The sequence below is a fragment of the Sturnira hondurensis genome, unplaced genomic scaffold (genome assembly GCF_014824575.4).
Source record: "Sturnira hondurensis isolate 20B ecotype Veracruz unplaced genomic scaffold, ASM1482457v3 Scaffold0008897, whole genome shotgun sequence".
Classification (NCBI taxonomy): Eukaryota; Metazoa; Chordata; class Mammalia; order Chiroptera; family Phyllostomidae; genus Sturnira; species Sturnira hondurensis.
The window spans coordinates 338,018-360,664 of record NW_028081528.1 but is presented as its reverse complement, the minus strand read 5'-3'; the positions used below and the strand labels follow the sequence as shown (position 1 = coordinate 360,664).

The window sequence follows — 22,647 nt, the reverse complement described above, 5'->3', positions numbered from 1 at the left end:
GCTAATTATCTAGTCTACCCCCAAATAGTATTTTCACAGCATATACCTTTAAAATTTTTTCAATAAATTAATATTATTTCTTGAACTTCTGCACAGAGTTACCTATGACTCTGGACAAGTCACTCAATGATTTAGAGACTCAGTCTTCTTATCTCTAAAGTGAGAACTTTAATTGCATTATCTCTCAGGTTTTTTGTTGGAGTAATTTAACAAAATCATATTTGACAGCATATCCTCATACTTTATTTATAGTGTTGAAATGTGGATTTGCTGCCAAATGTCTGATGTGGGATGTGTAAATGTGCCATACATACATGTGGAATAACATTAAGTTTGTTGATGTTAAGAACTACTGGTATATTTTTTGGCATTATTTGGCTCCAAATCCATTCTTCCCATTTTGTTTTAGAATAAGCTGACAGCAAACCTTTTCCCACAGCACCTCATGGTTTAGTTAAACTGAGAGTTTCATAAATAGGCCATCTTTTCATTACTTTCAGTATCCAAGACAGGGAAGCTTTCTTTGTGAAGCAGCTTTCATTTCGCAGCTCCATCACATCTGATGTCATTAGATTGTACACATGTGCCTATTCCCTGTAACTTACAAGGCTTCTGCTTTCTTTCAGATCTGAGTGATCAGCTGCTGGAGGTGGTTGGCTTGGAAGGAGCCATGGAGATGGGGCAAATATACACGGGACTAAAAAGTGCAGGGCGGCGGCTGGCGCAGTGCTCCTCTGTGGTCATCAGGTAGTCTTTTCTCTGTAGCTGAAAAAGGGGATTAACATGGCATAACGACAAACTAATTAAAAGTATGCAGGATGCACCATGACATTTGTCTTATTTGTGCCTCAAATTATTAATGATTAATACTCATATATTTCAAAATACTGAAAATGGGCAGATTTTACAAATTTTTGGTTAGCTATTACTTATCAGGTCCACTGAGATTAGATACTCTCTTATTGAGACCATGGATACAATAACACACAAATTTCATCCCCTCTGATCTGGGTCATGCTTAGTGATAAATAATAGCATGAAGATACTGAAGCACTGAAGTATCTGCTGGACAAGTTACCCAGTGAGAACACTGCTGAAGCATTATAACTTAAATTCTTTCATGGACTAAAGGGCCATCAAACTTTTTTTTCCATCTTTGCAATGTGGGTTTGCATGAAAACAAGGAGTCTGTTCTGGCTGTAGGAACTCTGATTTTTCCATTAAACATATACCCTACTTATTTTTTTTTTGATGCTAGAGTTTTTGTTTCTATCAGCACATTTACCAGAAAGCTGCTAGCAGCCCTGCGATCAAGGTATTCACTAATAAACAAGAGTTGAAGTCCCTTTTGAAATAGATTACTTTAGAGCCCAGCTATTATTATATTTGCATTTCCTGGTCCCATCATCTGATGTCTTACATGTGTGTGTAGTCTGTGAGGTAAAGTATTCCAGTGTTGTACTTAAAAGAAACATTCTCTTCCAGGACTAGCAAGTCACTGCCAATGCAGATCGATGGGGAACCCTGGATGCAGACTCCGTGCACAGTGAGTAGAGGAGTTAAGACTCAATGTCACTTTCGTTTTTGCTTATTAGTTGCTATACACTCCTGTATCTAACTAACCACATCCTTCTGTAACTAAACAAGCATAAGCTAAGTTTTGGACCTCTCACCATGCACTACTTTTCCCTTATTTATGAGACGGAGCCACTGCATTCAGGTTTTAGGCATTGCATGCCCTTGATGGTGATTTAGCTGTGGAATACGTGTTTCTGTTAGCCGAAGAATAACCTTCACATACCACAGATCAGTTACATACTCTGGAACTAAGAAGCATTGACAAAGTTTCTCTCAACCTCTCTTGGACTTATTTCAGAACAGCTTATGAGAAAAGTCTATATGAGGCCCTCAGACAAAGTCTCCCATCTGTTCTTTTGCCTCCATTTGGGGATCTGTGAGCTTTCATCTCTAGAAAAACTCCCCCTATAGTTTTCTCTGTAATGAGACCCTATTCAGGTCAGGCATTTATACCCTTCAAAATTTCTATTTCCATTTGCATAGTGAATATTTTATTACATTTTAAAAATATGCTAGGCACTGCTGTTGGCACTAAGAATAGGAACGTGATCATGACTGATAATAAAACAATGGAATAATAACCAATATACCATGATTAATAATGTAATTATGTTATTCTGATAATAGTAGATTAAATAAATGTAAATTGACATATAAGTATAACTTCAGATCACAAGATATATTAAAACACAAGGCAAAATAATGAAGAGGACCTGGGTAGAGTATAGAGGATACTACTTTAGAGAGATGGACCTAGAGGCCCCTTTCAAAGAACAGTCAAAGCCAGTGTGTTCTAAAAAAAAAAAAAACAGTAAGGAGGATGGTATGACCAAAGCTTCTAGAAGTAGGAGGACAGTGGCAAGAGGTAAAGTAAAAGATGCACAGGGGTCAGGTCATGGAGAGAAATGATGGTAAAGAGTTATCATCTGATTGTTAACTGTAATAGGAAGCAATTGAAGGCTTTGAGCAGCACCTGATTGACGTGTTTAAAGTTCACCTTGGCTGCGATGTGGAGAATGGATTGCTCTGACTAGCAGCTGGGAGACAGGATCTATCAGAGTAGTCTGAAGTTAGGCAAAGATAGTGGCAGGGAAGTGGATGGATGCGAGCTAAATTCTGGAACTGAAACAGAAAGAATTTGCTAATGAGTTCCCTTGGGGTAAGGGATAAGGAATGAGAAAGGAGATGAATCAATGTTCTCTCTTACCTTAAGATTGGGTGTGAAACTGTTTAGAAAGTAACAGGGGAGGTCTTAAGATCAGATTACTATCAGCATTGTGCTAAGTGCTGGTATTACATGCATTTTTAAATTGAGCTATAATTGACATAGCACATTTTACCAGTATTTTTAAATATTTAAACAAACTCTAAATAATGGTTATCACCAGTTTTCAGGTGAAGAAAAGTGAGGCTTTGGAAGGTAGAATAACAAGGTCATATATACAGTGTATGTGGAACTTAAACCCGGACTCTGATTAAAGCCCATTCTCTTAACCACTAGTTTAAACAGCTTTAGCTACAGATTCCAAACAGCACAAGTTAACATGTAAGAGGAAAGCTTTAATTGCACTTTTCCAGTGGTTTTCCCCAGAAGATATCAGTCCAGCCTTTTCTACAGCACATACCTATGACTTTTTGTTTATTTCTGGTATATTTATTTTAGCTACTCGAACCCCAAGTATGTGAAATACATTAATTCTGCAATAACAGTGTAAAATAAACATGTGTAAAAAATTACTCTAGACTGGCCACTTGTTATGCCTTTTGCTATCCCTGTACACAGTTCCAAAGACCCTTTTAAATATGCCCTCTTCCTCCCTTTGCCAGCATATATATGCTTACGACATCTTGTCTGTTATTGTTCGTTTTCCCAATGGCACTTTTTAAGTTCACATTTGTACTCAAGTGGAGGTTAAAAGTGTTGTAGCTGTTGTTGTGGGTGGTGGTGGCAGTCATGATGAACTGCTGGGGGTGCTTGCTATTTTATATATATATATATAGTGGTGGTGGTGGTGATGGTTTAGGGTTAGGGTGTTGGGAAACCAGGGGTCATGATTGTGTTGGTGGAAATAGTGGTGAAGCCTGGGGTTGTGGTGACGGTGGTAGTTGTGGTGGTGGTGGTGGCAATGATGGGTTCGTGATGGATTGGTGGAGGTGCTGTCAGTGTTGGTGGTGATGGTAGTTGCAGTGCTCATGTTGATGGTGTTGCTGTACAGGATGATAGTGGGGGTGACATCAGCTCTATTCTCATCTTTCATAAAAGGGGCACAAGTGAATAAATGAAACCCAGTGAAAACAAACACCTTCCACTAGTGCTTTATACTATTTTGGACTCTTCTCAGGGGGATGAGGAATCTAGTTTTTGTGCTATGTTTTAAATTATGGAGGATTAATGGCGATAATAATGTCTACCATTTATTAACCTTTGAGTGTGTGCCATGTACACTGGAGACACTTGACCTGTTTTGACACATTTGATTCTCAAAAAACTTATGATTGGCTTCATTTTGTGGATGAAGGAATGGAGGCAGACAAAGGCGAAATAGTTTGCTTGATTCCACACAGATAATAAGCAGCAGAATCCAAATGGAAACACAAGCGGCCTGGCTCCCTGCCTGCATTGTCTGCCGCTACCTCCCCCCGTGGATTTCAACCTGAAAAGTCCCCAGTCCGTCCTTGTGACACTGCCCCTCAGGGTCTGACCTTCAGTGCATCACACATGCTTCTCCCCAGCTTTTAAATCTCCATGCCTGTTAAAAGCTACGTAATGTTTTAGAATAATTTTAGCTTATTTCACACAGTACTTGTAATGATACATTCATTGTTTTATTTTTGTTAGTAATTGGACATCCATTTTGCCTATTAATTATCATGATCTACACAATTGTCAAATTAATAATACATTCTACATAACTCATTTAATTTTCTCTCCTTGTAAATGCTTTTATTCACATAAAACATTTATTACAGCCTACAGTGGGCCAAGAGCTGTATTAGACTATGGCTCATTATTGTTATTTCACATTCTGGCGTGCTCCACATTTTCTCGAGCCACATGGAGTTTTGAACTTTAAATCTCACTCAACTGAAGGGAATGTTTAGTAGTCATAGCATTGGTATGGCTTAACTAAAACGTGTTCTTTGCTTTGATTCAATAACACAGTGTTTCTCTTATAGAACATAAGAATTGGTAGAATGTTAAAATTCTTTGCCAAATTTAAATATCCATAAGCTGATCTTCAATTTATGCGGAAATTGCTCTAGATATAATTTTAGAGTGCAGCAGACATTCTGTTTTTCTGTAAGTGGATATATAAAAAGGAAAATCAGGTGATAATCAGGTCTTTGATTTTTACAAAAATTAATAGTTTTTTTTTTTAAATCAAAGTAATATAAGTCTTGGAGATAGATGACAATGATGTTTGTACAGCAATGTGAATATACTTTACGCCATTGAACTGTATACCTAAATATAATTCAAATGGAAAATTTTATATTACTTATTTTACCACACTAAAGTAATTGAAAAAAATCAATGTAATATTGACTTACAAATTTCACCAATCTTGAGTTCAAATGTCAGAAAAAGCGAAAACTAAAGAGCTTAAAATTAACTCTTCAAATAAATATGTTATATAATTTTATGACCTTTTAAATAATATCACATTAAAATAGTAAACAGAAATCTGTCAGTATCACTGTGTTGACAGTTTTTTAATAGCCACTGAATTAAGGGAGAATGAATTTTGGCCCTATAACTATTAGCCATCTTACTAAGCGTATCATAACAAAAGAAACGATTAATTACAGGAGACATTATATTGAAATAGTTCAAGAAGAGCTTTAATTCAGGCTGGACTCCGGAACCTGTGTTCCCCTCTCTGTCGCATCCCCCTTGGTCCGTCCTCCTGAGCACATCAAACATACTGACTCTGTTGTCAATGTGTTTCTGTCATTGGGGGGTGGGGGACAGCTTTTGGAGGAGAGTGTGACCGTAAGATACCATAGGACATAGACTAGGCCAGATTTTGTATCTGCACACGAAGCCCTCCCATTACCAGTTCTGCAAGTCATGGATGCCCAGCAAAGTTTTTTTAAGTGAGGAGTGACCATACTAAACCTCATCAGAAATGACTACAATAGGCCCGTCTACCTCCCTGCACCTTCTCCCTACTACACCCAATACTGACTTCTTCTAACATGCCAAAGTTCCTCCTCCTTCCTTTACCAATTGAAGTAGTTACTATTACGCATCCAGAGAGTCATCCTATACTTCTCCATACTTTCATATTAACTACTAGGCCCACTAATGGTATGACATATTTCTGAAATCTTTTCCTTTTTTTCCACCCCTAATACCACTATCCTAGATTTGGCCATTTTATTGTATTTCACTCTCAGTTCTAGCAATAACCACATCAATCTTTCCCTATTTTCATTTTTTCTATTTAAATCCATCTTTTACTTTTTGTCAGAATTGTCACTATAAAATACTAATCTCACCATGACACTCTTTTCCTGAAAATAATTTAATTTTTTTATCTCACAAAAATGTAAATCAAATTGAGCTTCTGTTTCACCAATATTCTCTTCCTTCTTTTCATCTCTTCATGCACTCTCTTCTTGTCTAAATAAACTTTCTTATTTGTCTAGTTGAGTAACACAACTCATCCATTAAGACCCACTTCACGCTGCCCTTTCTTTATAACCTAAACATCATCATTTTGTCCACTCTTCCACCCTATCCGTGACCTACGCTAGTCTGAAAGTTCTGCCTCAGTACTTCATGGCTTTATCAAAAAACTCATTAGCATATTCTGCTGTGGATAATGTTGCTGAATTTTTTGAGAGAAAAAATAAGGATGAACATTATATTTGGGTAGTACCTGAAATACTTTGCATCCATTCTTGTGCTTTGTAATTATTGGTTACATAAAATTTCTTGTACCATACATGTTCAAAAATAAATGATAAAATTCCTTTATAATACAAAAAGTATCTAAATATAAGTACATAAATACATAATTGAATTTTAAAAATTAAAATGATTTTTCCTGAAAGTTTTGGCCAAAACTGTAGGTGCACATTATACTCAGAAAAATATGCTATATATTTTTAAATGTATTTTATTGATTATGCCATTACAGTTATCCCATTTCCCCCCTTCATTCCCCTCCACCCTGCACACCCCATCCCCCACCATTTCCCCTCCTTTAGTTTATGTCCATGTGTCACAAGTTCTTTAGATTCTATATTTCCCATAGTATTCTTGCCCTCCCCCCTATTTTCTACCTACCATCTATGCTACTTATTCTCTGTACCTTCTCCTCCCTTCTCCTCCTCCCACTTCCCTGTTGCTAACCCTCCATGTGATCTTCATTTCTATGGTTCTGCTCCTGATCTAGCTGTCCTCTTAGTTTGCTTTTGGTTTAGGTGTGGTTGTTAATAACTGTGAGTTTGCTGTCCTTTCACTGTTCATATTTTTTATCTTCTTTTTCTTAGATAAGTCCCTTTAACATTGCATATAATAAGGGCTTGGTGATGATGAACTCCTTGAATTTGATCTTATCTGAGAAGCACTTTATCTGTCCTTCCATTCTAAATGAAAGCTTTGCTGGATAGAGCAATCTTGGATGTAGGTCTTTGGATTTCATGATTTGGAATACTTCTTTCCAGCCCCTTCTTGCCTGTAAGGTCTCTTTTGAAAAATGCGCTGATAGTCTGATGGGATCTCCTTTGTAGGTGACTGTCCCCTTATCTCTTGCTGCTTCTAGGATTCTTTCTCTCCTTCATTTTCATCTTGGCTAATGTAATGACAATGTGCCTTGGTGTGTTCCTTCTTGGGTCCAACTTCTTTGGGACTCTCTGAGCTTCCTGGATTTCCTGGAAGTCTATTTCCTTTGCCAGATTGGGGATGTTCTCCTTTATTATTAGTTCAAATAAGTTTTCCACTCATGGCTGTTCCTCTTCCCCTTCTGGTACCCCTATAGTTAAGATGTTGGAATGTTTAAAGATGTTCTGGAGGTTCCTAATCCTCTCCTCATTTTTTTGAATTCTTGTTTCTTCATTCTTTTCTGTTTGGTCATTTTATTCTTTTTTCTGGTCCACTCCATTGATTTGATTCCCAGTTTCCTTTCCATCACTATTGGTTTCCTGTGCATTTTCCTTCATTTCACTTAGTTTAACCTTTATTTGTTCCTCTAATTTGTGACTAAAATCAACCAGTTCTGTGAGCATCCTGATCACCAATATTTTGAAGTGTGCATCTGATAGGTTGGCTGTCTCTTGGTCACTTAGAAGTATTGGCTCTGGGGCTTTGAGCTGTTCTTCTTGAGACATAATGTTTTGGTCTGTCCATGCCTGTTATGTATGAGGGACCGATTCTTAGGTGTTCATCAGGGTGGGGCGACCCAGGTCACTGGGTTGTGACGCTATATGTGGGGGGGCGGGGTCAGAGAGGGACAGTGGTGCTTGTTCCATGCTCTCTCTTGGATTTTGGTCCCCTCTGCTGCTTCCCACAAGCAAATTTGGCCCTTCTGTTACTGGTTCTTGGATGTGTGGGCTTTTGCACCCTCTAGGACCCTGTAGGTCCCTCCAACAAACTCTCTGTGAACCTGGGAGCCTCTCCTGGCACCTTGACCCCCAAAAGTCTTTCCAATTGGTGCTTTTAGGCTTTAATTCCTGGTGCTGGGGCCCTGGTTTGCAAAATTTGTCTCACTGCTCATTTTTTTTGCCTGATTTATCTGAGTGTGAATGTGTGATTGCAGTCAGCCAGCCGCCTTGCACCCTCACTGGGTCTGCCGGTTGCCACCCGACCCCTGGGATCTGCCAACCACCACCTGTGCACCTGGGTCAATTCAGCCACCTTTTTCTGTACAACCCTGTTCCCGCCAGCTGCTGGCTCCACCCCTCTTATCTGTCTGGCCGAATGGTCCATTGTTGTCGGACTTCCCGTACAGTTCAATTTTCTGTGTTTTAGTTGCATTTTTGTTACTAAAACTTTGTTGTCTTTAAACTTGGTTGTGCGAGGAGTTTCCACCTACACCTTCCACAGTGTTTCCACCTACACTTCCATCTTGGCTGGAAGTCTAAAATATGGTATATTACATTGAAATTGTTGTCTTACTGGGGTTCCACATGGTGGTGTAGGAAGACCCTGAACTCACCTCCAACAAAAATACCAAATATTCACCTATATGTAGACAGTTCCCCCAAAGAACCACTGAAATTTGATTGAACAGCTTCTGCTGAATGAATAAGAGAGGGACCACATAGAGAAAAGTAGGCAATGTGGTAACCAAGAGAACCTTACTCTGAAGGGGCAACCTGCAATAGGGACTGCCAGGGTGTGGTGAACTCCAGCCAGCAGAGTCCACGTGTTGTGGCTGACGATGAGAATAAATACACAGATGACAACAATCCTGTGGAGAAAAGGGGAATGGCACGACTACTCTCTCAAGGGGAGAGTGCCTATGGATGCCTCAGCTACTCCCTCAAGAGGGGAGCACCTCAACCCTTGCCTAGACAGGCTTTTATTATTTTCCTGGGGCCTTACATCAGAGAAAGATTTATTATCTATTACATAGAATGTTATTGTCTACATTTTAGGTACAATCAAAGAAATGAAAATAACATGAAGAGGAGAATGACAATGGGCTGATTAGCTCTGTCTTTGGGAAAGTTTATACAGTCTTTGGATATTACCTTGAAGATAGACAATACACATTTATTGTTTTAGACCAGGGTGGTGGAGTTTTAGCAAGAGCAAGCCATAACAGTCTGTATGCATTTTCTAGGCCTGATTCCCACGGGAAAACTCAGTTTGAAGGTCTGGCTCCTGCCCACCGCTTTGCTTCTGTAGGTTTTCCATACAGAGCTGTGTCACATTTGCCAGACCAAAACAAACCGGTCCCCTACACCAGGATGCTAACCCAGAACTGCATATACCCACTATAGCTCTAGCCAACTGGCCAAAGAAACCATTAACACCTCTATACAATGGTAGCTCCAACACAGGGCTGCTCCTTTAAGATAGAGAAAAGTAGCTCTTTCATCTGATTCATAGAAACAAACACAAGATGTCAAACAAAATGAGGAGTTAGAGACATATGTTTCAAATGAAAGAAAAAGAAAAAAATTAACAACCTAATGAAGCAGAGATAACTAATTTCCTGATAAAGAATAAAAAGTAATGGTCATAAGTAAGATCACCAAAGTTAGGAGAGCACAGAACAATAAGAAAGTTGGAATTTTTTAAAAGTCTAATCAGAGCTGAAGATTACAATAACTATAATTAAAAATATGCTAGAGGGGAACAAGAACAGGTTATGTAATACAGAACAGATTAATGACCCAGAAGAAAGAATAGCAAAAAGAAAAAATAATTTAAAAAGATTAATGTAATGTAACGGGCCTTTGGGATGGCATCAAGTATACAAACATTATATGGACATCAGAAGGAGAAAAAAGAAAAGTGCAGAAAACTTATTTGAAGAAATAATGGCCAAAAACTTTCCTAAATTACTGTAGGTAGAAACAGACTTTCAGATCCAGGAAACACAAAGTCCCAAATAAAACGAACCCAAAGATATCCACAAAAAACACATTATAGTTAAATTATCAAAAGTTAAAAATAAAGAGAAACTTGAAGGCATCCAGAGGAAAGTGACTAGTCATCTACAAGGGGATCCCTATAAGGCTATCAGCTGATTCTCAGCAGAAACTTTTCTGGCCAGGAGGAAGAGGCAGGATATATTCAAAAAGCTAAAAGAAAAGAAACTACAATCTATAATATGTGACCCAGCAAAGTTAGTCAGAATTGAAGGAAAAATAGTTTCTCAGAAAAGCAATAACTACAGTTCTCAGTTTTAAAATAAATGTTAAAAGATCATTTTTTTAAATCACAAAAAAGGCTATAACCATAAATAAGAAAACATATGAGAGAAAAATCTCACTGATAAACGAAAATATATAGTAAAGGCAGTAGATCAGTGACTTAGAAAAGCTGATATGAAGGTTAAAACACAAAAGTAGCAAAATCAACTATAAGTACTATAAGTAATACCCCATGACATTACAGAATATACCCCATGATTTCACTTATATATAGAACTAAAAAACAAAAAAAAAATGGACAAACAAAACACAGAAACATACTCACAGATACAGAGAGTAAAATGATAACTGCCAGAGGGGTTAACAAGTTAAAGGTGAATAAGAAGTACAAACAACCTGTTACAAAATAAATAAGTCACAGGATGTAATGTATTGATTCATAAATAAATAAATAAACAGGACATGTACTTTATAATATTATAATAACATTGTATAGTGCCAGATAGTTTCTAGACTTATCATGGTGATCACATTGTAAAGTATAGAAATGTCAAATTACTATGTTATACACCTGAAACTAATATAATATTGTGTGTCAACTATACTTTAATAAGAATAAATTTTTAAAAAGGACCTATCAACATATCTGTCTAGCTTTCAGTAGACATAAACTCATTGAGCTCAGGCACCATTATTTTGGTTATCTTTATAACCCCAGAAAGTACTGTGCCTCATACATCATGAGGTCACCACTACCAAATGCATTTTGCACTCATGGGTTTCTTAAACGTTTTTGAGGAAGTATACCAATTTTAAGAAATGCTTTCTACTAAATCTTCTTTTACTGAATATAATGTAGGTTGGCTAGTAATTCATTCTCTTATCCTTTATATATAAATGCATGTAAAAGTTATTTTGAGTTATCTTTTTTCATTATACATTCAAAGCATAGAATTTGAATGTATCAGAGAAAAAAATACTTTCACAACCTTAAAATGTTTGATCTTTATGTTTCCTGGTGTGATGGGATTAACTTCTTTGGGCCTCTTACCTCTGCATTATCAGTTACAGAGTATGGCAAAAGTAGGTTCACAGTTGTGAGCACATGAAAGGCAGAATTTATTCTTGTGTTATTATTTATTAAAATTATTGTATTATTTCTCATACAAACAACTGCAAACCTACTTTGCCCCACCTTGGATGTCTTTGTTTTATATATTATATAGGCTGCATTCTGTCGATACTTTGAAATATTGATAGTCATATATTAGTTACTACCTGTGATACTCTTATGAGAAGTAATGCCAAAGAGGTTGTAATGCAATATCACTCCAAGTGAAAGAGAATTACTGAAACTTTTATATGGTAGAAAACAGGGAGGACGTCATGAACAGATCACAAGCTAAATGGTGAAACAACTACAGGTAAAATGTGAAGACGCATCAAAGTTCTAGATAAAGTCAAGGCAACTTCTGAAAGCATTTACCTGTATCTTTCCTTTTTATACCTTTTTTTGGTGTAATACTTCCCAAAACCCTTAGCTTTCAGTGTTATATACCTGCCAATGAACCAATCCTTGGTTGACTTGCTGCCTTACACTTGATATTTCAAGGGCGGATACTTGATCCCTCCAGTCTGGTAGAGCGTCTGCCTCCTGCTGTACCCATTTTCACTGTTTGGGCCATTTTATAAGATGTTGTTTGTGATTTGAATACCAGGTTCCTTCCTTGGTCCTAACATTTCTGGACCCAGACCCTGGCTACTTGCTTGTACCCTGTCCTATGAAGACTGGATCCTTTTCTTGTCGCCCTAAGACACTGTCATTATCTAGAATTCCACCTCATTTTGACGTTTGTTTGTGCAAAGATTTCTAGCACAACTTTAAAATATAACCCCTTTAAAAGAGGAATAGTGTTCTGGGACCTATTAAATTTTTATTTATATATTTTATTGTTCTATGTAAAGTAATTAGATATTTAAAGTATTAATCTTCAATCATTTGCTAAGTACAAATTAATCTTAAGGCCATTAAGACAGAAAAATTTAAAAAATACATAAATTTAAATATTATCCGTCCCAGAAATTTAGTTTTAACCAAATAAAAGCTGATTGAATTTTCAAGACATTTGTATGTCCTGGAAATGCTTGGAGGAAACTATGGTAACAATGCCTAATGTTTATTGAGTGTTTATCATGCACCAGGTTCTGTACAACATTTATTTTATCCTTACAACCAATCTAAGAGGTCAGTAAAGTTATTATAATCCCCATATCATAAAATTTCAAAAATAAATAAATAAAAACTGAAACTAGGTAAGTCTAGCAACTTGCCCACCTCCGCTCAGTGAGAAGCTGGGGGCTTTAATGCCTTTTCTCTTAATTAAGATGCTTTTGCTGCCTCACTCAGTTATTATTCAGGGCTTTAGTGTATCTAATATTAATCATCAGTTACAACTCTTATTTATAATTCAATTTTTAGGCTTATTTATATATTTCTCTTTTTTGGAGAAAAAGATGATTTATTCAGGGTATAGACATGTCAAAAATGAAAAGGTATCTTGATTGATTCCTATAGCAAGGTGTTATCAGGTGAGCAACTATTTTTTGGTTTTTCTTTTCAATTAGAGTTTACATTAAATATTATTCTGTATTATTGTCAGATGTGCAGGATAGTGGTTAGGCAATCATATATTTTACAGAGTGGTCCTCCCAATATTTCTAGTGCCCACCTGGCCCCATATATATAGTTATAATTATGATATTTAACTATACTCCCTATGCTGTAGTTTACATCTCTGTGACTATTTTGTGACTACCAATTTATACAGGTTAATCACTTTACCTTTTTCATCCAGCCTTTGTAAGTCTGTATCTGTTTGTTTATTTGTTTGTTTTGTTTTATAGATTTTACATATAAGTTATATCATATGGCATTTGTCTTTGTCTGACTTATTTACTTAGCATGATACCCTCTAGATACATCCATGCTGTCACAAAAGGTAAGATTTCATTCTTTTTAATGGCCAAGTAGTATTCCATTATATATATACCACAGCTTTTTTTTCTGTCCACATTTTTTATCATTGTTCAAGTACAGTTGTCTTCATTTTCCCTTCACTACTGCCCCCCATCCCAGCCATGCCCACTTACCCCCCCTTGATCGTACCCCCCTTTGGTTTTGCCCATATGTCCTTTATACATGTTCCTGAAAACCCTTCCCCCTTTTTTTCTCATTATCCGCTCCCACCTCCCCTCTGGTTACTGTCAGTTTGTTCTTTATTTCAATGTCTCTGGTTATATTTTGCTTGCTTGTTTGTTAAATGAATGGATCACAAAATTATGATACATTTACACAATGAAATTCTATGAAGCAGAAAGAAAGAAGGATCTCCTACCATTTGAGACAGCATGGATTATCTGGAGAGTATTATGCTGAGTGAAATAAGCCAGGCAGTGGAAGACAAATTCTGTATGATCTCACCTATAGGTATCACAGCTTTTTATCCATTAATCTATTGATGGACACTTGGGTTGTTTTCATATTGTGGCTAATGTAAATAATGTCATAACCAACATAGGAAGCATATATTCTTTCAAATTATCATTTGGGGTTTTTTCAGATATATTTCAGGAGTGGAATGCCTAGGTCATAAGGGAATTCCATTTTTAATTTTTTGAGGAACCTCCACTCTATTTTTTATAGTGGCTGCACCAGTCTTCATTCCTACCAATATGCACAAGAATTTCCTTTTCTCCACATCCTTACCAACACCTGCTTGTAATGTATTGGTGATAATAATTCTGGTAGGTAGGAGGTGATAATCTCTTTTTGGTTTTGATTTTAATTTCTCTGATGATTATTGATGATCAGAAGATCTGAATAGACACTTCTCCAAAAAAGAAACATGAGTGACCAAAAGACAATTTTTTTTCTTTTTAATACTTTTTTTTTGGTTCCCAGTATAGTCAAAATCATCCATCATATTACTACCTAAATTACTATGGAATAATATGACTGTGATTATCTTACTCACTGATGTCAGAATTCAATGCCTCCTCATTTCATACAGAATGAAGCTCAGAACCCTTGTTATTACGTGAAATTATCCCTCCAAGGCTGGTATCAGCCTGCTGTGGTACATAGAGATCATTTTCCAGGAGCTTTCTACTCATACTTTTTTTCATTTTGTCCCTAAATATCCCATTCTCCATTCAGTGGTTCAGAAATAGACTCATTCTCCTGGCCTAAAAGCCAGCTACCAGCAAATCTGTAGTTTTTTGCCAGCAATTGTCTAGGACAAATGGTTTGTATTTTTTTTGTCTAATCTTACCTGTATTTTATTTTGTTATACTTATTTTTTTTCTTTACTCAGAATGCCTGATTTAATTATATCCTGTTGGGATAAATATGTAATTTTTGTAAGTTGCTTCAAAAAAATCTTTCTGGAAGATGATGGGATTATAAATACATATATACTAAAAAGAAAAGAAAATTCCTTCCTTCAATGCCAAACTTAGCATTGATTTCCTCATGAAGCCTTTTAATGCCTCATTTTTCCAAAATATTTGCCTGATCCTTTGTACTCCTAACTCTCTGTTAATGTTTTCTTAATGTCATCCCAATGTATGGCTCTGTATTTCAGCTATGTGTGTATGCATCTAGCTATTTAGAATTAATTATAAGCATTTTAATATTCTTCCTTACTCCCCTTCATACCTCACATAATGTCTTTTATATAATATGGTCTGATAAGAAATCCATAAGCATTTAAAGCATTTCTCCACAATATGCAATGCATCATTTTTTTCAGACTGCTTTTGATTTTTTTCTTTGTTTTTAGTTTTCAGTCATTTGATTTTGATGAGTCTGGGCATAGATTTCTTTGAGCTTATTCTTAGTTCCTCTGATCTTCATGAATATAGGTGGTTTGTGTCTTGCCAAACTGTGAAGTTTTCTGACATCATTTTTTCAGCTATTTATTTAAGCACCATACTCTCCTTTCCTTCTAAAATTCTGTTGATGTTTTAGATGCTTTGTGTATTATCTCATAGGTCTCTGAGTTCCTGTTAATTTTTTCCCTCTTTGTTTTTTTCTGTTGTTTGTACTGGATAGTATTTTTATCTATATTCAAAGTCCACTGACTTTTTTCTCCCTCATCTGCATTCTGTTCTTGCACCCATCCAGTCATTTTGTTTGTTTTAGTCACTGTGCTATTCAGTTATAAAATTTCCAATTGGTTTCATTTTTTTAACATCCTCTATTTCTCAGCCAATGGGTTCTCTCTCTCTTTTCAAGAGCATTTGCCATTACTTCTTGGGGCATGGTTATAGTAGCTACTGTAAAGTCCTTGTCTGATCATTTCAACATGGGTATCATCTCAGAAGTTACATCATCAGCTATTTTTCCCCCTAGGAGTTTTTGAGATTTTCCTGGATCAGTGTATGTTGAGAAATTTTGGATTGTATCCTGAATATATATATTTTAAGTATATTTTATTGATTATGCTATTACTGTTGTACCAATTAATTTTCTCCCCTTTACTCCCCCTCTGCCCAGCACCCACAGCTCTCCAGCATTCTCCCCTCTACCTTAGTGCCTGTCCATGGGTTATACATATAAGTTCTTTGGCTTCTGTGTTTCCTATACTATTCTTAACTTGCCCCCATGTATTTTTATGCCTACCTATTATGCTTTTTATTCCTTGTACCCTTTTCCCCATTCTTCCTCACCTTCCCCACTGAATACCCTCCATGCGATCTCTATTTCTCTGATTCTGTTCTTGTTCTAGTTGTTTGCTTAGTTCTTGTGTTTTTTTTCTTTAGGTGCAGTCATTGATAGGTGTGAGTTTGTTGTCATTTTACTGTTTACAGTTTTTGATCTTCTATTTCTTGGATAAATCCCTTTAGCATTTCACATAATAAAGGCTTGGTAATGATGAACTCCTTTAACTTGACCTTATCTGGGAAGCACTTTATTTGTCCTTCCATTCTAAATGATAGAGTAATCTAGGTGGTAGGTCATTGCTTTTCATGATTTTGAATACTTCTTTCTAACCCTCTCATGCCTGTAAGGTTTCTTTTGATAAATCAGCTGATAGTCTTACAGGCAGTCCTTTGTAGGTAACTGTCTCCTCTTCTCTTGCTGCTTTTAAGATTCTCTATCTTTAATCTTGGGTAACTTAATTATGATATGCCTTGGTGTGTTCCTCCTTGGGTCTAATTTCTTTGGGACTCTCTGGGCTTGCTGAACTTCTTGGAAGTCTATTTCCTTTACCAGATTGGGGAAGTTTTCCTTCATTTTTTTATTCAAATAAGTTTTCAATTTCTTGTTCTTGTTCTTTCCTTTCTGGCACAAAAGGAGAACCTATGATTCAGATGTTAGAGTCCTTAAATTTGTCTCAGAGCTTCCTAAGCTTCTCTTTACTCTTTTTGAATTCTTGTTTCTTCATTCTGTCCCAGTTGAATGTTTATTTCTTCCTTTTGTTCCAAATCATTGATTTGAATCCTTGTTTCCTTCCCTTCCCTGTTGGTTCCCTGTATATTTTGCTTTATTTCATTGTGAGTAGCCTTCATGACTTCCTTCATTTTGGGACTGAGCTTAATCAATTCAGTGTGCATACTGATTACCAGTATTTTGAACTCTGCATCAAACAGGTTGTCTATTCCCTTGTTGCTTAACTCTTTTTGTGGAGTGTTTCTGTTCTTTCATTTGGGCCATATTTCTTTGTCTTGGCAGACCTGTTAAGTTGTAAGGGGCCAAAGACTTAGGTATTCACCGTGGTGGGGCAACCCTCTTTGCTGCATTGTGGCGCTGTCTGTGGAGGAGGCATCAGACAGAAAACAATGCAGCCTGCTTGCTCTGCTTTAGCCCCACCTTCCAACTAACTCTCCTATGAGACTGGGAGTTTCTCATGCTGTTGCAACACCCACAGTATTTTACAGCTAGCTTCGATTCTTCAGTTTCCCATTCAGCCAGCCTTGTCTTGCCTGCGTGGTCCACTGCCTTGCTGGGAGTCCTTTTTACTCAGCTGTCCGTCTTCCATCTCTGTCCCACCTACCAGTCTGGATGGATGTTTCTTTAACTCCTTGGATGTCGGAGTTCCATGCACTTTGATTTTCTGGCACTTCTGGTTGTTTATTGTTGTTATCCTTCTTTTGGTTGTGTAAGAAAGCAGAGCATTTCTACCTATGCCTTCATCTTTGCCAGAACCCCCAGAAAAGCCCTGTATCCTGAATATGTTAAATGTCGTGTTAACTCTGGGTGTTGTTTAATTTTTGTGGGGACTACTGACTTGTCGTTATTGTTTTAGCAGTTACTGACCCAATTAGGTTCAGATTACAGATTCTGATCTCCTTCCTATGAGTTGTGATTCTAATGTCAGTTAAGCTTTCAAAGTCTTTGCAATGTTACTCAGATTTATCCTACGTATGCAAGATCCATAGTCCTGCCTGCAACCTGAGTGGTGAGCTTCCCTTTGATTCAGTTCTCTAAATTGTCAGTGTGCTTCTGATAGTCAAATCTATGCATGCCAGGCTTGGAGATGTACTTAGGAGATTACACACTTTATTTTTTTAAAGATTATATTTATTTATTTTTAGAGAGAGGGGAAGGAAGAGAGAAAGAGATGGAAAGAAACATCAATGTGCGGCTGCCTCTCACATGTCCCCACAGGGGACCTGGCCTGCAATGCAGGCATGTACCCTGATTGGGAATCAAAGCAGTGACCCCGTGGCACTCAATCCACTGAGCTACACCAGCCAGGGCTATAGCTTTCTTCTTATGCCTTCCTCTACTCTAGGATCTCCCTGAGGGTTTTAGTTGTTTGCTTTTTGTTGTTTTATTTATTTATTTATTTTTATTTATTCTTATCTTTTTGCCTCCCAGGGTTCTCAGACTGCTCTTCTGGTTAGAAGTCTAAGCCCTTACTTTCCCTGCCCTACCATGTGAATCCCGATGTAGCATCTGCCTCCAGGGCTGTCTAATAAGGGACATGGGAGGGAAAAGTATCAGGTATTTACCCCTGCTTTTGGGACCGTTATCTCACTGGTCAGAGAAAAGGGCTTTTCTTCACTGTAGTTGTAGGCACCTGCCACTGCTATGGAATTTCCAGAAGACTAGGAAGAGAGAAATTAGGGGATAAATAAGACAAGATCTTTTTCCCACTCTCTCTGACCTATGGTGCTATAATTTTCTGCCCCTTTAGATAGAAAGGTGGGGCTTTTCTTACAGCGCTCTCTCTTTACTTGGTATATATACAGTTCCAGGTTTGGGGGCTGCCGTTAATTAAGTCCAGGCTGGGAAATATGAGAGGGGGTAAAACAGGGCGCTCAGCACGGGTTCAATGGCACTTCTTGCTCTGGTTTCCTTCCGCCACCTGCCTGCGGTCAGTTGCCCTTCAGCGTCCGGCTGTAGCTGCTCCATGTGCAGGGTCTGTAGTTGCCTTCAGTGGAGAGACAGGATGGTGTGTGCTTCTTTTTGACTGGCACTGAAATCGTCACCACTCTCCTGAGATTTTATTGTCTATAGATGTTTCCGAGTTTGGCATAAATTGTCCCCATCCAGTTGGCATATTATTGTTAGCCAGAACTTGGTTACCTACCAACTTTGAGACTTCACAGTATAGTCCCCATTTTCATATATCTTACAAAAGCTAAATAAGTCTAAGAAATGCCCCAGAACTTAAATCTTAAATCGTATTCATTTTGAGATAACTTCATTCATTTATTTTTCTATTCCTGTGTCCTCCTTTTAAGCATTTGAGACAGCTTTTACCTTTTTGTTTGTTCTAGTGAAAATAATTAACCAAAAAATTGTAGCTTTTTTACTCAGCTATGAGGATAAAGTTCAGTTTTAGGTGTTTTGTTAAACCAGTAATGATACAGATGATCACATGAGTCTGGTTTGGGGATCACTTTGTCTGTAAGTAAAGAAATCTTAAGACTTTACAAATAAGTTATGTGATCATTTGGGAGACTTTTAGGCTGTGGAGGTGACTTCAGATGAATGTCCAAGGTCATAAGGCAAAGAATTGTGAGGCTGGAACAGTCCCTAACTTGTTTTCCTACTCCCAAACACGCCAGGGCTTCCTTAAGCTTGTTTTCCTTGTTAAGCTTGTTACAGATAAAAAGATCAGAGAAGGAAATACAATGACTCTGAAGTTGTCTTTAATGCATAGTATTGCATAAAGGAGCACAGGCGTAAAACCAGCAGCCAGGCCAATGAGACTCCTTGGCACTTGAACTAGCAGATGGAACCACAGCCAACCCAGCACAGGACACTGAGCATTGAGAAGCAAAGAGTGCTGAGATGAGACTGTTTTGATTCCACTTTCAGCCCACTTATACAGTTGAATACCATAAAAATCTTTCTACTTGGGAATACCATTGAAATGAACACCTTACATAATATTATATTAGATACTACAGTGGAATTGGATGGATTGCTTTCTTTCATAGTTTATGTGCTTATCTCTCTCTTGATTATTAAAGATACTGTACAATTTTAAAGGAAAATTATGAATAGAATTATGTTTCCTGAAAAAAAGCTACCAAAGCCTAAATATAAATGGCACATAGGAAAATTTATGGATAGAATGGGGTGAATTCGAAAAGTAGGAAAACAGATAGAATTTGCTTATCTTTATACTAGGTGGGCAATCCTGTACCTATTACCTAAATTAATTGATCACAAACCTGGGAACTGAAAACAGATTTGAAATTATACAGCCTTATAACCGTTTTACTATAGAATCTCAACCATTTTATGAAAACTTTTATATACCAGCTTTTTACAAAATTGTCAACTTTTTCAGCACTTTTGCAGAAATTTAATATAGTCTGAGATTTAAAATATTTTCACTCCTTGAAAGCAGTATTGTATAGGATTTCCATAAGGAGGGAGGGGGAAAACTGCTTAGGAAAATTACTATGCAGCTTTGGAAAATTACTATGCAAAGCTCATAGTAGTGCTATAGAAGTTATCTGCAGGTTTACCTAACTGTTGAATCTCCCAAGACCCTTTCATTAAATCAATTAACTTTAAATAATATGAAATAATATTGAATGCACCAGGTTTATTTCCTAATAATTAGTCTTGTTTTGAAAATTTGATAAGAATATTATTTTCTCATTAAAAGTTACGCAACCATTATAACTTGACACTTGCTGACTTTGAAACATTTCAAAGAATCTTAAGCTGATGTAATGGCTTACTTTAAAAGATTAAATATATATGATAAAAGAATATTAGTATTGTTAGTGATGCAAGACAAAGAGTAACCCAAAACTTCTCAGTTGGAAAATGCTTAAGAGGTAGGTGTAGATAATGAATATTTTCCAGATGTGCACAGAAATTGCATTTTGCCTAATATTTAAATACAGAATAAAGATAAGTATTTTTAATATAATCATATTTATTTATTTTTCTATTTTTCCTCCCCCTTTCTATTTTCTACCTACCATCTATGCTATTCTCTGTACCTTCTCCTCCCTTCTCTTCCTCCCACTCCCCTGTTGCTAACCCTCCATGTGATCTCTGTTTCTGTAGTTCTGCTCCTGATCTAGCTGTTCTCTTAGTTTGCTTTTGGTTTAGGTGTGGTTGTTAATAACCGTGAGTTTGCTGTCCCTTCACTGTTCATATTTTTTATCTTCTTTTTCTTAGATAAGTCCCTTTAGCATTTCATATAATAAGGGCTTGGTGATGATGAACTCCTTGAACTTGACCTTATCTGGGAAGCACTTTATCTGTCCTTCCATTCTAAATGAAAGCTTTCCTGGATAGAGCAATCTTGGCTGTAGGTCTTTGGATTTCATGACTTGGAATACTTCTTTCCAGCCCCTTAATGCCTGTAAAGTCTCTTTTGAGAAATCAGCTGACAGTCTGATGGGAACTCCTTTGTAGGTGACTGCCCCCTTATCTCTTGCTGCTTCTAGGATTCTCTCCTTCATTTTAATCTTGGCTAATGTAATGACAATATGCCTTGGTGTGTTCCTTCTTGGGTCCAACTTCTTTAGGACTCTCTGAGCTTCCTGGATTTCCTGGAAGTCTATTTCCTTTGCCAGACTGGGGAAGTTCTCCTTATTATTTGTTCAAATAAGTTTTCCACTTGTGGCTGTTTCTTTCTCCCTTCTGGTAACCCTATAATTCGGATGTTGGAATGTTTAAAGATGTCCTGGAGGTTCTTAATCCTCTCCTCATTTTTTTGAATTCTTGTTTCTTCATATTTTTCTGTTTGGTCATTTTTTTCTTCCTTCTGGTCCACCCCTTTGATTTGAGTCCCAGTTTCCTTTCCATCACTATTGGTTTCCTGTGCATTTCCCTTCATTTCAATTAGTTTAGCCTTCATGTGTTCCTCTAATTTGTGACTATAATCCACCAGTTCTGTGAGCATCCTGATCACTAGTATTTTAACTGTGCATCTGAGAGGCTCACTATTTCTTTTTCACTTAGAGTTATTGGCTCTGGGGCTTTGAGCTGTTCTTGAGTCATGATGTTTGGTCTGTTCAAACCTGTTATGTTTGAGGGGCGTAGCCTTAGGTGTTCATCAGGGTGGGATGAGCCAGGTCACTGGGTTATGACTCTGTATGTGGGGGTAGGGTCAAGGGAAAACAATGGTAGTCCCCTCTGCCGCCTCCTGCTGCCAGGGCCATGCGGTCCATCCCACTGCTCATGAAAGTGGGACCACAGTCCGGTCCGCCGCCTTGCGCACTCACTGGATTCGCCTGCTGGGGCCCGCGTGGTGCATCTCACTGCTCACTCCTCTGCTGGTTTATCTGTGCGCAAATGTGTGACGGCAGTCACCCTGCCCCCACACCCTCACTGGGTCTACACTGCTACCCTGGCTGCCTAAGTGCCTGGGTCAGGGGATCTTTCCTGCCTGACCCGGCTCCCCTGCTGGCTCCGCCCCTCTTACCAGTCTCAGTTGAAAGGTTCGTTGTTGTTGGACTTCCATATAGTTCAATTTTCTGTTCTTTGGCTGAGTCTTTGTTTACTAAACCTTTGTTGTATTCAAACTTGGTTGTGGGAGAAAGCACAGTGTTTCCACCTACGCCTCCATCTTGGTGGAAGTCCCCAGTAAAGATAAATCTTAAGGAAGGAAATACCATCATTTGTTATTTAATGAGTCTAGTCTTGACATTTTGCAGAATAAAAAATTAACTAACAATCTTTTGCCATCTTGGCATATGTTTGAATAAGCATATTGCTGTTCTGATGGGTATATTTTTTTAAGGTAT

General features: G+C 37.5%; 1 protein-coding gene across 1 annotated transcript in view; it reads left to right on the top strand.

The window, feature by feature from the left end:
- The window catches only part of DGKB (diacylglycerol kinase beta), a 610,815-nt gene that overhangs the window by 574,569 nt on the left and 13,599 nt on the right, over positions 1-22,647 (top strand). Inside the window, exons 24-25 of the mRNA XM_037056254.1 lie at positions 627-747; positions 1,486-1,546. Of these exons, the coding sequence (XP_036912149.1) occupies positions 627-747; positions 1,486-1,546 (182 nt within the window). The remainder of the gene's footprint in view (positions 1-626; positions 748-1,485; positions 1,547-22,647) is intronic.